Source organism: Rosa rugosa, chromosome 3 (assembly GCF_958449725.1).
Source record: "Rosa rugosa chromosome 3, drRosRugo1.1, whole genome shotgun sequence".
NCBI lineage: Eukaryota > Viridiplantae > Streptophyta > Magnoliopsida > Rosales > Rosaceae > Rosa > Rosa rugosa.
The window spans coordinates 20,705,403-20,722,931 of NC_084822.1; the positions used below are offsets into that span (position 1 = coordinate 20,705,403).

General features: G+C 35.8%; 2 protein-coding genes across 6 annotated transcripts; one reads left to right on the plus strand and one right to left on the minus strand.

Annotated features, from left to right (window-relative positions):
• The first annotated feature begins 5,986 nt into the window (after window positions 1-5,986).
• Window positions 5,987-8,010, plus strand: LOC133738832 (uncharacterized). Of its 2 annotated transcripts, none has more exons than XM_062166505.1 (7): window positions 5,987-6,217; window positions 6,351-6,558; window positions 6,656-6,772; window positions 6,994-7,065; window positions 7,352-7,405; window positions 7,510-7,548; window positions 7,644-8,010. In XM_062166505.1, the coding sequence occupies exons 3-7, from the start codon at window positions 6,665-6,667 to the stop codon at window positions 7,773-7,775; spliced, it is 405 nt and encodes a 134-aa protein (XP_062022489.1). In that variant the 5' UTR covers window positions 5,987-6,217; window positions 6,351-6,558; window positions 6,656-6,664; the 3' UTR covers window positions 7,776-8,010. The 2 variants fall into 2 exon arrangements, with proteins under 2 accessions (XP_062022489.1, XP_062022487.1); XM_062166503.1 differs by having other exon boundaries at window positions 6,488-6,558.
• A 78-nt stretch (window positions 8,011-8,088) lies between these two features.
• LOC133738830 (probable sphingolipid transporter spinster homolog 2) lies at window positions 8,089-17,215 on the minus strand. 4 transcript variants are annotated; one of them, XM_062166500.1, is made up of 17 exons: window positions 16,809-17,215; window positions 16,327-16,455; window positions 15,637-15,738; window positions 15,295-15,399; window positions 15,105-15,180; window positions 13,153-13,227; window positions 12,862-12,964; window positions 12,710-12,787; window positions 11,989-12,064; window positions 10,893-10,990; window positions 10,615-10,691; window positions 10,414-10,527; window positions 9,666-9,785; window positions 9,338-9,466; window positions 8,768-8,846; window positions 8,312-8,471; window positions 8,089-8,204 (listed from the first exon to the last, which is right to left on the minus strand). In XM_062166500.1, coding segments are annotated over exons 1-17 (1,635 nt in total). In that variant the 5' UTR covers window positions 16,922-17,215; the 3' UTR covers window positions 8,089-8,203. The 4 variants fall into 4 exon arrangements, with proteins under 4 accessions (XP_062022484.1, XP_062022483.1, XP_062022485.1 ...); XM_062166499.1 differs by having other exon boundaries at window positions 8,089-8,213; XM_062166501.1 differs by having other exon boundaries at window positions 8,089-8,471; window positions 11,989-12,070; window positions 12,722-12,787; window positions 16,809-17,214.
• Window positions 17,216-17,529: the final 314 nt, after the last annotated feature.

Sequence of the window (17,529 nt, forward strand, 5' to 3'; positions counted from 1 at the left end):
CATTATCCTCATAAATGCTCGTAGGCTCATCTATGGTAGACTTCAAACCACAATTGCTTCGATCTAATCTATATACATTCACAAACAACTTAGTGAAGGGCATAATCTATGCATGGTTCGAAGATATAGCGACTATGAATTGCTATGTAGACCTCCAAGATATCGCGGTCTTTGATCAGAGCATTTTATGCAACGCTTTTAATGCAATCCTCTCTACATTTTACTTAGTTATTTCCTTAACAATATCATTTCTAAGTTAATTTGTGGTAGTTAAATACATATGAGCTCCAAACTCAGGAAATGAGCTAACAAGAGCTAGAAGTGCACGAAATGAAGGCATGGAATAAATGAGGCGCATAAATGAACAAGAAATGAAGAAATGAAGTTTTTCCAATCCTCATTGGAGAAGGAATCTCAGTTAAAGTACGAATCCTGAGTCAAGTTCTTCCAGAAGAGGTGTACGTAGCCTTACGAAGATGCAAAACGCACGTGAGGTCTATGTCCGCCACTCTTCCTTTCAAGTAGACATCCAAGTCCAGCTTCTTGAGGTGTCTAAATGTTGATACCGTTTCGGGTATTTCCTATGCACAGAAAATAAACAAAATCAATACATAGGTTAAGGCTTGTGCAAACAAAACTTGACATGCTTTAGACATAAATATTCACTCACCACAGTCGGACCAATGTGGAGATGAAGGGTCTCAAGCCGAGGAGACAATGCGAAATGGGTTAGTGCGTAAGTTAATGTATGATTCTGTCTCGCCCCCAAATAAGCTCTTGCTATCTGTAGAGTTTTTATGAAAGACAGATTCTCATTTCCGGCGTACTCAAATGACTCGAGATTTGCTGCAGAGATCTCGATTTTACTAAGCTTAGGACATGCGAGAACTTTCAAATCCTTTAGGCGAAGCAATGGACCAGCAACAATCAGATACTTGCCCACGATGCACTCACTTAAGGTCAAGCTTTCAAGGAACAAACAAACAGAGAACAAGCGTGACATAAATCCTTCATCCACAGTCACGCTGTCTAGACAAAGACTTGTCAGCTGATTAAAACCGTCAAAATCAGGAGGAGGCCTTAGAGCATAGACACTTAATGACAAATGCTTCAGAGCTGATGAGTCCAGTTCCGAGAGTAGGGTACAGAGGAAAACGTAGTGATTGTCTGTATCCAGAAATAATTCAATATCAAGCACTTCAACTCCCTTTCTAATTGCAAAACCAATCCAGTCTGAAAATATCGACGGACTCGTGACGTCGTGTACTTTGTTATTAAACCCTTAAATCAAGGAATTCACAGCCTGAAAATTTTCGAAAAATATTTTCGAGCGCCTGTACAATTTCTGAGATCAATAAATAATCTTTGCACGATCTCACTTAAGCTCAATAAATTTTTCGGGGCTCACAGATTGGGGATCCTATTCCCAGAACCCCCCCCCCCCCCCCCCCCCCCAAATTAGGGGAGGATAGGGATCCAATGGTGCTCCACCCTATTGGGATTTTGTGCAATCCGACGAAATTGCGATGAAAGTTTTAGGCATATTTTGTTCAATCCAAATAAAAAGAGAAGTTAAATTCAATAAATTTTAAATTCTCCATGTTTATTGCATGGTAGTAAGTATTATATAAAAAAAATTAACCATCATTGAAAGCGGTCAACCCTATAAACACTCATACTTTTCTAAGGGGAGCCGAATCAATACGAGATAAACGTCCTAAAAAGCAATAGATCCCAATGTAATAGTAAAAAAATTCAAGGCAACCAGAGGTTTATATATCTAAAACACTTATGTTCATGGAACTGTGTGCTCATTAGACCAGTTCTGAAATAAAACGCAGAAAGAGGTAATCTGACTGATGATGATTCAATGCTCGACTAAAACCGCAGTTACTTAATGTAAAGCCTAGTAAACAAAAGGATTAAATTCAGTTTACCCCTCTGAGGTTTGGGGGTAATTTCATGTTAGTCCCTGTCCTCTCAATTTAATCAGTTTACCCCTCGAGCTTTTCAATTTTCCTCAACCGTGTCCATTCCGTCCAATTTGGATGTTAAGTTTGACAAAAAAAACCCCACTTTAAGGGCTAAAATTGTCATTTCAAGGGAAAAAAACACCATGACCAAAAAAAAAATTTCTTCTGTTTTTTTTTTTTTTTAATTTCTCTCTCATTGAAGAAGAAGAAATTTTTTTTTGGTCATGTTTTTTTTTTTTTTTTTTTTTATTCTCTCTCATTGAAGAAGAAGAAGAATTTTTTTTTTTTTTGGTCATGGTTTTTTTTTTAAATTCTCTTCTTCTTGAAATGACAATTTTTGTATTTTCATTTCAAGGAAAAAAACAGCGGGGTCGTCTAGAGTACCTTGATGTATGTCATACCCTTATTTTTTTTACTTTTAGTAAATTAATATAGTGGAAACCTACTGAACTGGTCAACAGGTTACCCAATTAAATATCGACATGTGTCATTTTTAAAAATAAAATTTACCATATTAACAACACACTCTTTCTTAATATGTAACATTGTTAAAAATCATGTAACAAGTATTGTCAAAATAATAAATTACACATAGCTGAACTACAATTACGACTTATGACAACAATTGTTGTGGTTATTGTAATTGAGTGGTCAAAGATGTAAATATCATATTTGGACAACTTTTATCAAATGGAGAACCTTGATTATCAAGTGGAGAAGCTCCTTACAATACTGAGTTGTTACATATCTTTTGGTCTAATTTTAATTTTACCATGTTCACAACACAAATGTTGTCGGAATTGTAAAATATATGGTTGGTAATCTTGTAAATTGTATAGTTTTTGAAGTAATTACTACAATCAGAATAAAAGTTACCGCTTTTACACCATTAGTTGTGAGTTATGGTAAAATATGTAGTCATTGAGTAATTATTTCATTAATGATAAAAATATAAAGATTTACCATTTTGACAACAAATTTGTTGTTGCAGTTGTTAAATTGTCCATAAATTAGTACATTAGTTTTTTTTGAACCAAACATCAATTTCATTCATACTCAAGCCAGAATGGCACGGATACATACCTTCCCTTGCCATACCAAGGACAAGTTTAGGACGTGGTATGCTAGCACCACTCATTAGACAACCAGTGCTCACTTATTCAGCGAGCCTATGAAACTATGAACATACATAGTAAAATAGGCACAAAATAAAAAAACAAAAGTGCATAGCCTAAAAACATAGGGTTGGGCCAAGGGCCTAAACCCTAGCCCAAATAGCAAAGGACTAGAGCAGAACCCTAGCCCAAATTAGCTATGGACTAGAGCAGAACCCTAGCCCAAATTAGCTATGGACTAGGGCAGACCCCAGCCCAAACAGTTCCAGCCCAAGAGGGAGTCCACCAAGGAATGCACCAGGCCCATCATTGGTTCGGCCAGTCCACCGTGTCCCTTCCACCACGCCGTCGTACCGCACTCGTCCGGTCAAGGTCCGCCTGACCCACGTCGCTGTGGCACCGCGCCCACCTTGCCACGCCCTCTCCGGCGATCGAACCCGTGCACAGCCAACGCCGCCGCAACATGCAGCAGCACAGAAGACCCATCTCTGCAGGCCCTGCAACCGCACAGCCATCAATCGGGATCCATGGCCACCGTCGATCCCAAAAAACCAGCAGCATGAATCGACGACCGGCCTCGTGAAGCACACGCACCCCTCGCACCCTACCAGCCGAACTTTCGGACGGAAACCTCGAGCCAAAACCCTTCGACAAACCCAGGGGCATTAGATCTCCCGTCCGGCAGCAAAACCATGACGACGGTGTAGCAGGAGGCTAGTCCCGACGCCGGCCGCCGCCGGACGAGAAGGAGATGGCAACCGAGGGTCTTAGGGTTTCCCGAGGGTGTTAGTAATTACTATAAATAGGACAAAAGTTACCGCTTTTACATCAATTAATTGTTGTGGTTGTGGTAAAATGTGTAGTCATTGTAGTAATCATTTCATTAATGATAAAAACATAAAGATTTACCACTTTGACAACAAATGTATTGTCACACTTGTGAAATTATCCATAAACTAGTACATAGGTTGTAGGTGGAGTAATTACTACAATTAGAACAAAACTTATCATTTTTTCATCAATTGTTGGAGTTTGTGGTAAATTACGTCGATTAAAAGTAATTACTAATTCGACAATGGACATTACACAATATACTACTTTAATTACGCAAAGGAGAATTTTATTACACAAATGAGGACGGGTAAAGCTATGGGCATTAACATTTCTCATACATGTTCTATTTTATATAATATTTACCACTCTGAGGACTCATGTAACCACTTTGAGGACACATGTGGTAATTAGAAAAAAAATCCTCATTAAACTAAATAAGGTAATCGTTAGAGTAAAGTAGGTTCTTATTAGAGTAAAGTAGATTCTCATTTGAGTAAATAAGTCCTAAAGTAAGTTCTCATTTGACTACATTTAAAACAAATATTATCTATTTTTACACTAATTGTTGTGGTTGTCGTAAAATGTATGTAAAAAGAATTATATTTGGTTAAGGAAACTACTAATGATATAATTAATTGGTAATAAAGACTACTTAACTAATACTAATTTTGCTAGCTTAGGTTAGAAGGTTTTTGTTTTTAATAAGGAAAAAACGTAATTTTCAATTGTGTAATTGTCCATTGATAACAATCATTAATCAAACATTAATTCGTTAATGATAAAATTAATTAGTAATATAGACTAAAGGAAAAAAAAATTTGAAAAGGCTAAGGCCTAAACAAGTTACCAATTTGTTAAATATTTTGAACCGTTGGATATATTACTAATCCAATGGTCCAAAATATTTAACAAAATGAGGGTATGGCAAACACCAAGGTACCCAAGAATTCTCCAAAAAACAGCATGACAAAAAAAAAACTTCTTTTTTTTTTTTTTTTATCATGGTTTTTTTTTTATTTCTCTCTCATTGAAGAAGAAGATTTTTTTTTTTGGTCATGGTTTTTTTTAAAAAAAATGAGAGAGAATTAAAAAAAAAAACAAGAAGAATGTTTTTTGTCATGGTTTTTTTTTTGTCATGGTGTTTTTTTTCCCTTGAAATGACAATTTTAGCCCTTAAAGTGGGTTTTTTTTTGTCAAACTTAACGTCTAAATTGGACGGAATGGACACGGTTGAGGAAAATTGAAAAACTCGATGAGTAAATTGATTAAATTGAGAGGACAGGGACTAATATGAAATTACCCCCAAACCTCAGGGGGGTAAACTGAATTTAATCCTAAACCAAAAGAGGTAACCTTGTACTTAATACAATGCAGTTACTTAATAAAACGCAGAAAGAGGTAACCCTGTACTTTTATATGGTCTGTAAGTTCCAGTTTAGTAGATACGAAAGAAAACCCTAAATCCAATATCAATAATCAAACCTAAACCCAATTTCTTAATTACGAAATCTTAAATCAAATGTCAATAACAAACTTAGACCTAATTAATTTCTGAACCACTCATTTACGTACTTAATCCATTAATAGTGAGAAAACTCATTATGTGAAGGGAACATGTTTAAATATGCTTACCATTATTTGGTTCTGCCTCTCCATCGATTCTGAAATAGCTCCAATAGTTTATCATCACCAACTCATACCACCTTCAGAGATTTGCATTCTAACCTCTCCCTTTCTAAGATTCTAAAGCGTGAGATTTTTTTTTTTTAGGATGTTGAAGAGACCTGCATGAGACTTTTGGTTTGAATATAGGTTGAAATTTTCTGAATTTGAAGGACAAAAATAACCCTTAAAAAATAGCATGTGAGGCGTCACGTGATCTTTTTTATCGGAAAAATTCACTGGCGGACTAAAGTGATAGTCAGAGTTAAAATTAAGTGACTAAAGTGAAATTTTATAAACATGAGTGACCAAAGTGTCAATCAAGCGAAAGTAGAATGACTAAAAGTGTATTTTTTAAGTTTTAACCAAATCAGTCATAACACGGGCGCCCAGGCCCTCTCAACCATTTCTGCATGCTCATATAGTCGATTTTTCTCAACCCTAATTTCAACAAAAAAAAATACCAGATCTCTCTGAATCTGTCTAAAGTAGGGTTTCGAATCGTGATGGACGACGGCCTCATCTGCGATGACGATGACTTCGGTTACGATCCAGATATTTACTGCCTTGACACCTCGCTGCAAGCGTCCGATTCGTATCATGTGGACATCAATCCAGAAGTTATCTGCAATGGTACCTTCCTCTTCCTCTTCCTGTTGCTTCGTTGGAATTGAGAAATTATCTGCTATATATACTCTTATATAATTTATGCCTTTTGATCCGTGCTCTAGTGATCTTACATAGCACTTGTGTATTTTGTTTGAAGGAATGAGCTGCATTAGCAATTAACATCCTATCTTTAGCACACCCTGATGGATGGCTGTAACTTTAGAAGCCGGGGGGCCCTGTGCCAAAAACAAAAACATTGATCGGCATCCGTTGCATTGTTTGCTCTTTGTGCAGATGATGCTGCTTAGGAAAAAGAGGTGGTACCAGCTTTTGCTGAACTTGGCTTTATATGCACATGGACCGGCGTATGTGTTCTTACACCAACAACCAAAAGGACTTTTTTTGTGTGTGTGTGTGGGGTTGGGACTATGAACATGACTCTCTCTTCTTATTTTGGGGCAGGATAATAAGATGGGATTTTCGATCGATCCAAAACTAGGGCCGCTTGAGGACACGAGTGTCTTCTTCAGGGCTGTGAATGCTTTAAATGCTTTTGCATCTGGTTTTCCTGCACATTGGGTAATGACAGCAGATCTTTTGCGTTGTTTTCTTTTTCCTTTGTTCTTTCCGCACACTTATTTCTCTCCTTCACTGCAACAGCATGTAAATAAATACTTGTCCTAGGACAAACATTAAGCGCACATGCACATAATTTTATGTCAAACAATTACATTAGTGGAAAGCTTAATCAGTTTATGGCTTCACTTTTTTCTTTTTTCTTTTTCTTTTGATGATTGCAGGCACTGAAACCACTGTCGGGCGATATGGAGTTCGATTCCTACGTGCTGACACCCACGGGTGGGATGACTGAGGTCGGCATTGCATAATACTTTTCCAGTTTCTTTGTGGAATTTTATTAAACAAAATCAAATTTATTGAACTCATATTCAAAGTCTTCTCATATATTTTATGTTGAGAGGCAGTTTGATTTTAGGAATGTGGTGTTGTTTGTAATGCTTCTGTTCTTTCTTTTTTTGTAAGTGTTTGTAATGCTTCTGTTCGAAGCTAAACAAGCAATAGTGTTTTTATTTTTTCTATTTTTTTAATATTATTATTTTATGCAGGAGCTCACTCTTCTAATTTTTCCTTTCTGTGCAGGAACAATTCGTTGAACGGTACACCATTTTTAAAGGCCTATATCAACATCATCCTGTGAGTAATCTTGCTTTCTGATATTGCTGCCATATATATATGTATATATATCTTGGCAAGTACTGTTAGCAGTTCTAATTTTTCACAACTTAATGGGTATGCAGGAGCTTCAGGCGTTGCCCTGTTTTATTAGGTTTTATGATGTAAGTAATCTTATTGTTGTTGCTATTATTCCACCTTTGTTTTTCTCATCTTCCTACTTGTGAATTATGACTTTAACTTGATTTTTAATGAGCAGGAACCTGATATTTATCTTGTGGCAAGTAAACTATTAATTTTTCTATTGGGAGATTCTTGGGGGAATTCATTAATTGCGGTGGTGATTTTGAAAGCCTGGCCAAGGAGTTGTTGGAAGAGCATGAAAGACTAAAGGATCGCCCACTTCCATATGATGATACGATGGAGACTGGCAAAGCACCAAGTGGTGAACTGGGCACATGTAATCTCAGCACCTGATGAACTCCACTTTTATAAATCTATGTTCAGGATCTTTTTTACATTTCCAGTTGTAGCATTTTGGATTGAAAACATTTTAGTTTATCTTTATCCTTCCAGACCGTCTTTTAAACTATTAAGTTTCAGTTTCTTATTGCTGTCTTCTGAATAAGATTCTATGTTTTGAATTTCAGTCCAACTTCATTTCACATTTTGAAGGCAGAGCACCATTTCAATTTATAAAGAAATTATCAGTAAATATCAATAATTGATATATTGATGAGTTCCCGTTGGTGAAGGCTTAGAAACCAACGGAATCCAAATGTAAGATGACATGAAGTCTCACTGTAGCAAAACTAATTTCCTACAAACCCTTGCAAAAAAAAATTGTTATTAACAAAGCCCTCATAAAAAAAAAAGAGAGAGAAAATTGTAATTGGGAGCATATTTACATAAATTAAAAGGACCTACTAGACAACAGTTGAATATGTGACAGGTTGAGCAGCAGATTCAGTTGTTTTCTCTGTCTTCTTCTCTTCAAGCGACGGCATTTCAGTTGTTTCTATCTCATCATCACTTTCTTCATCATCACTTTCTTCGTCATATCTATCCACGCTGTCCATGAAAATTGCTGCAATGGTGTAGAAACAAAGATTTCAAAGGTATTTATATCAACAGGGGAGGGTCCAAAATTGTCAACTTCATTAAACTCAGAGAAGCTGATCAGCATAATCCTCTTGGGCAAGGAAAAGAAAGCAAGAGTAGTCGTAACAATACCTCTACCCTCTGTAAAGTGCTATATTTTTTTGGGAATGCTCAAACTAAATTGCTATTTTCTCAGAAATCATAGAATTTAAATTATGTTCCTTAATTATTAACAGAGTAACTAACAAGAAGTTACTAACTGAGTAACTAACAAGAAGTTACCTGTAAACCATATGGCCGCTGCAGGAATCAAAACGGATGTTAGAATAAGAGCAGTTGACCTCCAATTCTGGATGTGATCCTGCATAGTCAAAACCAAATCTAAGCAACTATACACACACTTGACTAGAATGTGAAGCTCATGATTGCTTTCATCGTACCATTTGAAGGCAAAAAATGGGTCTTTTCTATGTAAGGCAGGTGAATTTCCTTACAAAAATTTTATCATTCATTGACTCCTATAGGGGTTTTATAGGAGCACTGAAGAATACACTTTAGGATATCACATTTGGCAGTTGCCAAAAAATAATAATAATAAAGGATATCCCATTTGACTTCTGGCCCAAAAGTCAATTATAGAACACTGCTCAAACCAGGAAACGGAATATAGAGAACTATAAATACCCTCATGGCAAGTTACTTATGATTTAGCATTAACAACGCCCACACTTCTCCTCAAATATGTCAACTGGAATTTCAACTGAATACCAGCTTCACCAATTGTAAGGCATGGACAATAACAAATTACATTCAAATTTTCAAAAGCATGATAATGAAAATAGTAATGCAAACCTGGACAACTCCAACAAGAGGTGAGGAAGGCACATCTCCAAATATGTGAATTGCAACAGTAGAAATGGCCATAGATAGTGGCCTCAAACTAGGTTTAACACAATGGAGACAAACAAAATTTACAGGACCCTGTGAAGGGAAACATGGAAATTGCAAGAGTAAGTATTCCAAAGATGTTTTTTACTGCTAAGCACAGTGTATTAATGGTAACTAGCTATTTTCAGATTTAAACCATAAGAGAAATTTGAAATGCATGCACTAGCAAGATAGGTGAATTGAACAAACCCACCAAATAAGAAGTGGGTCACTTATTTGATTGGATTTGTACCTGAGTTGCAAAGAGAAGTAGTTGCCCAACTGCAAAAAGAGCTAGGAAACCATACATGTTCTTCAAGCAAAAGGCACCAAAGCATAATATTGCCCCAAAAAGCGTTGCTGTTGAAAGAAGCTGCAACAAAATAGAAGTCTAGTATTTAGAGTGTGAAAAGAGAGAAGAAAAATAATAAGAAAATAAATAGTTAATTTAATTATTAAAGCAAATAATGCATGACAGTGTCCTCTGGATTGACATCAGAGAGAAACATTATTTCCATCAAAATCTAAGGACCTCATCCCAACTTCCTGATGAAAGCTGCACTGCTACTCTTGCTGAGAAGTGCATAACATGAAGAAAGGCACCAATGATCATTTTTCCTATTAAAATACAATCGCATGCCAACCACATTTGTTGATATCTAGTTCAAAACCTGTGAAATTCTGAGGCATCTGATGAGTTTCTAATTCATATCCAATAAAATTCCTAGCACCCAAAAAAAAAAATAGAAAACAGAATTTGTTTTCCACTCCTAAAAGATTGTATTGCATCTCTAAACGTGCTTCCCAAAAGGACTATTAATGTTTCTAAACTAATAGACGGCATCAGAACACAAGAAAAAAGAATGCAAATTAACAAAATCCAAAAGCACACAATGAAGTAGCTCAGTCTTCCATGTACGGTCGTGAAGAGAAAAAGAAATAATGCATGGAGCTTGGAAGGCATTCTAGATCCTTCCTAATAAAAGTACAAGAATACCTACCTTGAAAGAATTGGACATAGTGTTAGACATGAAATCCAGAAGAAAGCCTCCTGCTAGTGTTCCCAATATTCCGCACACAATTGTAATACCTCCAAAAATCATATCTGCATTAGTCTGTCAAACACCATGAAAAACAAACCATGATTATGAAAAGAACAGGAAAATATTGAACGAGTTATTAAATAAAATGCAGTTTCTTACCATATGATAGATATTATAACCAGCCTTAGGCCCCCAATATGAGTACGAACCAATTACAAAGTTGTATGCTACATAACCTAAGAATGAAAATTAACAGTACAGGAGAAAATTAGTAGTAGACAAAGATCACTAAATTATTATATCTCGTCTTCTCAAAACAGACATTGCATGAGTTGCCATGAAAAATAGCTAGTTTACAGAGAAACCACAATGAACCAAAGAAATCACATACGAAAGATGGTAGGTAAAGCAAGGGGAGGAGAGGAAAGTAAACGTACCAAGAACATTAACAACATAAACCTTATCGACCAAAAGATCCTTCATATCTTTCATAAACCTTGAAAGATGATTCTTTATTTTTGTTGCAATTTTTGGCCTGCCATAAAATAAGAATCTAAGCATCAAATGGATGTCATGTTACTAAAAACAATAAATAAATATTTATGATTGTAATTACTGCTAGAGAATTATGAAAGGGATTTATACAAAGCAAACTGCAACATGGAGGAATAAAGATAACATGGGAAGGAAGTTATAAGAAAACAACAGTTTGGCCTGTTTTGTTTGTAACGTGAAGGGATAGGAGTCTGAAGAATTTTTCAGTTCTTTCATTTGGGCATGGGTTACTTAAACATAAAGGAAAAGAATAATATAAACAGAACTTTCTGATAAGGAAGACTAAAGCCTTTTACAATTCAAAAACAAACCATGATACAATGACAGAGGCGTCACCTTCCGAGACTAAAGCCTCGGTCCTTTCCCGACCGTCTTGCATGGAAGCGGGCCTCAGAAACACACTTTTAAAACATTGGTTCTGTCTCCTTTGGTAAAAGTGCTTCTTTAAGAATTTGTGTCCTGTACTCATGTGGTCGTATAGAGAGATGTTTTATTTGAGCTTCTAATTTTCAGGTTGTGGATTCCTTACCCACTCATTTTACATAGTTTGTTGTTTTTTAAAATCTTCTTTCTCCTCCCCCACCCCAAAAAAAAAAAAAAATATATATATATATATATATATATATATATATATATATATATAAGAAGTTATCAACTGAATCAAAAACACTTGTCTCCAAACAAAAGGGGGTAGGCTGTTCAATGTTTTACTTGTAAAAGGAGACCAATCAAATCTACAATGTCAACAACGGTTGCTCATTTGTAAACAAACATAAAGCAAAGAAAAGAAATTGTCTTGTTCAGAAACAGAAACACAACACAGAACATTGATAGTGTTGGAAACCTACATTTGGTTCACATTTACATGGGTAATTAATTCTGACAGCCATGTATTGGTAAAAGACAAAGTTTCTATTAATACACATGGATATACAATAATTTTCTCCATATATATAAGCTTAAGGATGAATGACTCACTTGGAAGGTTTGTGTATGGTAGAATTTGTTACATCTTCCTTCATTGAAACTGCCCTATCCTTCGGGTTCAAAGCACCTGAATCCGTAGATTGGGTTTCAAAACAAAATTAGCAATAGCCAAAGAAGAATCTATCTAAGGAAATATAACCAACAGAACAGAACGCTTCACTATCCTGATAAGAACAATAGGAGCTACAAAAAGTATAGTCAATAGTTATTGGTCAAGGAAGAGAATCAAAGACGAAGAAATTAATGAAAGATTCGAACATTAAAGATAAATGTTTTCCACCCTTTCAATCATACAAGTTTGTGCTGGTAATAATTTATATTCCTTAAAGCATTGTCCAATGACTTGAGAATAGCATCTTTCATTTCTTTCCATATCATGGTACTAGAGTTTAGTCCGCCAATTGACCTTCAAACTGCTACCCAAAAACTCAAGGAATGTGAAAAGATTTTAAACATGAAGCAATATTCTTACACAATCAACAACATTGAGCTGTATCATGGAGAACATATTAGATGGACCGATTCAAATCTTAGTATCAAGAGAATTGATGAATGATGAAAGATGTCATATAAGAATAAAAGATCTTACGAAATCCTACGGAATTATTGACGAATGCTTCACATATTACATAGTTTCTTGGAGATAATCCTACTAATTATAAGCTCTTCAGAAAAGGTAAATTGTGCTATGTGCAGATAAATCACAACTCACAAGTATCAGTACCTTGAACTTCTGAGACAGCCGTCTCCTGCACAGTCAATGCTTCATTTGATTCATCATGCTTAAAACCTGTAAGAAAAAATTGGTTAGTGATGATCGCCAAAAAGTTGCTGATCATAATGAATCAACGCATAAAAGTACACCTTTCATCCGCAAAGGCTTCATAACAAATCCTAGAATAGCAAATGGAAGCATCAGAATTCCCTCCCCCCAAAATGCAGCACGCCAACTGAGAGTAGTTCCCACCTATACATTAAAGTAACAGACAACCATAAATTAATTAGAGGTTAAAAATGTAATAAAAATGGGAAACAATTGAGGAACTTTATACAGAGCAGATACAATTGTACAAGAATATTTTCAAACGTGCATGCTTTCGTGATCTAACAATTTTCAGTTCATAAATCATGAAGCAATTGGGTATATAAACTTACCAAGCCTCCGTAAACATAACCAAGTGCATATCCAGATGGTATGCACATGTAGAATGTTGAAAGCCATAGAGTTTTCTGAGATAAAAGACACAATCAGTTAACAGAAAACTTCAAGAAGAATAAATAAGACAAAAACAAAGAGGAGGCTACATTATCAATATATCTAAGAGAACATACATGATAAGAAGAGGGAAGGAGGGGAGAGGGGAGAGGGGAGAGGATGGAGGCATGGCAGGTAGTGAATAAAATCTACAACTTAAACATATATCCGAAATCTAATAATAGTTCAGAAAAAGCCAACAATCCTACCAAATGAACCCAAGATGACTGCAACAATTAGCAGTACAACTACTAATTTAATCCAAGTATGTTCTATAATATACTTCTAATGGAATTAAGAGTCATTGGATATGCCACTACCATACTATAAGAACATCAAGTTGAAAATATATCTAAAATATCTAAAACAAATTGACACACAAGCAGCCACCAAATTACAGTGCCCTGAGCAATTTTTGTGTGCCAAGAATATCCCAGATTCAAGGCTGAAACCACCGATCTTTTTGTTTCAACAAAAACCTTTGAAAAGCCATATTATGGGACCTGATCTGACACGACACCGTGGCCTCAAGTTGAAGAATTTCAAAGTTTAACCTTTTCACAAACATTGGAGCTTATCCAGCTGTTTATGAAACTTCTCTTGTAGCATTTCTAGAACACTTAGCACCCATTCTAAAAATATATATATATATATATATATATATATATATATATATCAAAAATCAAAAATTAAAAGTTGAGAACTTGCTCAAAAACTGTGTGGTACATAGCATGGCATTTTAACAAAAAATGTGTAATTGCAAGCTAGTGATGAACCTATTCTCTTTCCATTTTTGCAACTGATGCACCTGTTTATTTTCCCTACAAAAACCCTGCTTCAATGGGAAAAGATAATGATTACTGGAGCATCACAATACAGAGAACTGAACAATACAAAAATCACTCATAAGCCCTCCATTCTCTAGGCCGAAATGGCAACTGAGCTTGCAGCTTTATGCAGAGCTAAATTTAGCCATTTGTTGGAATCTTATAGATTGCTATTTTCTATAGCTCAGCCATACTCCATCCAGACCTCATTCAAATGTTGTAAGAACATTCTGAAAAGTTAGCTTTATTACAAACTTTTATCTTGTACCTTTAGATTGCTTCATACTCTGGCTGGTAATCCTCCATCGATTAAAACAACTGACAGTTATGGTACCGACTTAAAGAATGGAAACCGCCCATCACCCTAGATCTAAGATATACATCTAACCCCATCTCCAAAGACCTCCTCTATTCAGAAGCAATGAGGAGCAGTAATTGTCAACACCAGTGAGACACCATTACAAGCAGAGAAGCCCAACAAGAACAAAACCAAAACAGCATCACAAGAGACTATAAGGCACGGCAGATTCTCAGCTTAACAGAATAGTAAAAGAAGAGCTCACGTGAAAATTATAAGGTCAAGCATTGTCCAATTAATTGTTGCTGACATGAAACTGATCATGAGACTGTTTTGTTCAGAATATCTGTAGCTTATGACCGATTAGATTCTATTTTAGTCTTCATAACTATATCCCACCATCTTTGTTACAGAAAGACAACCTAATATGCTGCAGAACTTTAAGGCTTATGTATAGCATTCTAAAAGACAAAAAGTTAAAAGTTTAGTAAATGAAGCCAAGCCCAACACTAGACAAAACTTGTTCTGATCAGAGAGGGAGCAAAAGCCACAGATGTCAAGATATCCAAATAAAATAGAGAAGTTGCGAAATCCTAGAGCATATACTCACTGCCTTAGCGTCATCATATTTTTAACAGAAATGATGGTCTAAATAGTAATACCGTAATTACCTCAGGTCAAACAAATGCAAAAGAATAGGTATAAACAGAAACAAAAGATCCAATACCTGAGCAGCTGGGGCATTATCATCAATGAACGGAGCTGCAAGACTAATAAACGAAGCCTCACCAACACCAACTAGCCTTTAAAGAACATAACTTGGATTAATACAGGCAAAACCAACCAAAATAGCATATCAACAAGAAGAAGCTAGGCCACGGGTGTATTGAGAAAACAAGAAGGATCAAGTCACTTACATGCGGCAGATTAAGATAGACAAGAAGTTGAATGAAAAACCACAACCAGTTACAGCAAAAGTCCAAATTGACAATCCAACTCCAATGAGCTTAAATGGATTTACACTGCAAAATTTGATAATATATATATGAGAAATAAAAAAGAAATACTTCATTCTCTAGTTCATTACGTACATTTATATGAATACAGTAAGCTCCCGTTCTTTAAAGAAAGAATTTCATGCATACTTTTCGATGAATTTGCAATACTTGTCTACAACTAATACTCCGTTCAATACACTGAGATCTCATCTTTAAAATTATGCACTACCATGGCAGTTCAATGCAACAGGTCACTGTTACCTCTTTGCTAGTGCTGCAAAAATTGGAGAAGCCACCAGAAGTCCAACCATAAAAGCTGACGATAGACATCCAACTGAAAAATTGTTCAGTAAAAAATGCCCCCTACAAAGAAAAGAAATTAAGAAGACAAATAATGAACATTTTTTATGGTAAGTAGACAATGGTTATTAAATGGCAAAAAGGAATCACATTTAGCATGTGTAAGAAGAATACAAGAAAAGCCAGAAGCGTAATGAAAAAATCTAAGGAATAGAGTATAAAAGGACACAAAATTTCCTCTATTTTTTTTTTCTTTTCCCTTCAAAAAATTCTTGAAACTAATTTTGAATTACCGCATTCACAACGAAACCATAACTACAGCTGCAGTGTGGAAATTTTTAACAAATCCTATCGGCTGTGCACCAACAGTAATTAGAGAACAATTCCGGTTACTTCTACGGTCAGGTGCTCCTAGAAAACAGATGATCTTTTTCATATGGAGACAAGATTGGTTTCTTAACTTTGGTATTGAGAACATTTGTTTCTTAGCTCTGAAGGAACTTCTATTATGTTTCAAAATGACGGCACTTAAACATGATTGTGTCAACCAACATCAAAATTCAGCACATTCAAATAAATAGGATCCAATAACGCATGGATGACACCCAAATGTGAAAAGCCAAAGGAAGGAGGCATGCAAATGAGTCTTACTGTATGCCGGTAGCAGGTTTGCATTTACCATTCCTGCAAATTGGAAGGTTCCCATTCACGCCGTTGCTTGATATTGCTCCTCGGTCCACATAATTTACCAAGTTGATCAAACAGAATATGAGAAGTAACCTGCAATGACAAGGTCGGTAAACACATGATTACAAACCCAAATAGAAACCAAGACATTAATGACCCTAACGTCACTCACAATCATTGCATGACCCTCATATGATACTTAACTCACCGAATCTCAAAAAGTCCAATGCATTAACTAAACCGTAACTACCATAGCACCTCCCTTCATTATCAGAACTGTTTCCCCATGAAAAAAAATGAAAAACCCAATACTTGGCTACATTTCAATTGTGCAGAAATTCTGTTTCTTTCTTCGACCCATGAAACTAAACAAACAAGCAAAGAAAACCCAAGAATAAAATTCAAAACTTTCTGTAATGTCAAAAAGAAGAAGAGAGAAAGATTACCTCTTGGGTGTGAACCAGGAAGGACGCTTTGATTTCCTTGATTTCCTTAATGAGGTTGATGCAATGGAGACGACTGACTTTGATTCTTCTTCTTCATGTTGAGGATTGGCCATAGAAATATAGGGCCAATCCGCCAATCTCAAATTTCAAGGAAGAGAACCAAATCAAAGTCACTGACTTGGGTCTCTATATCTCTCTCTCTGGGGAGACAATGATTTAGGGGTCAGCGTTTGTTTTACTTTTCTAAGACCAAATGGGAACAGAACAACAACAACTGCTGACCATCGAAACAAACAGAACAAGTGTCGTTCAAATATGGAGGGACTAGGAATTTGGTCCCAACCATCCTCACCAGTTTTGGCTTTTTTTTCTAAGGTTTTCACAAAATTCCAGCTATCAAGTCAAAACCAACTAATGTCTGTTGGAATGATTCGATTTTAGATTCAGCTTTTCCGGAGTGCGCGGGGTTTCGATTCTCTGCGGGTTGTTTCATGCTTAAGCTGTGAACCTCTTCTGTTTCATTCGCCCACCTACGTCAGTTCGCTACCATACGAACCTGTTTTTTTTTTTTTTATGGTAATTAATGAAACTTCAGTAATGATAAGTAAAGGGAGAGCTCAAAACAAGGCTCAATTACAGATAAACCCAATAAGAAAAATTACAGCTTAATTCAAATTCACACGGATAGGGCAAAATAGTATAACCCTAAAAAATTAACAAA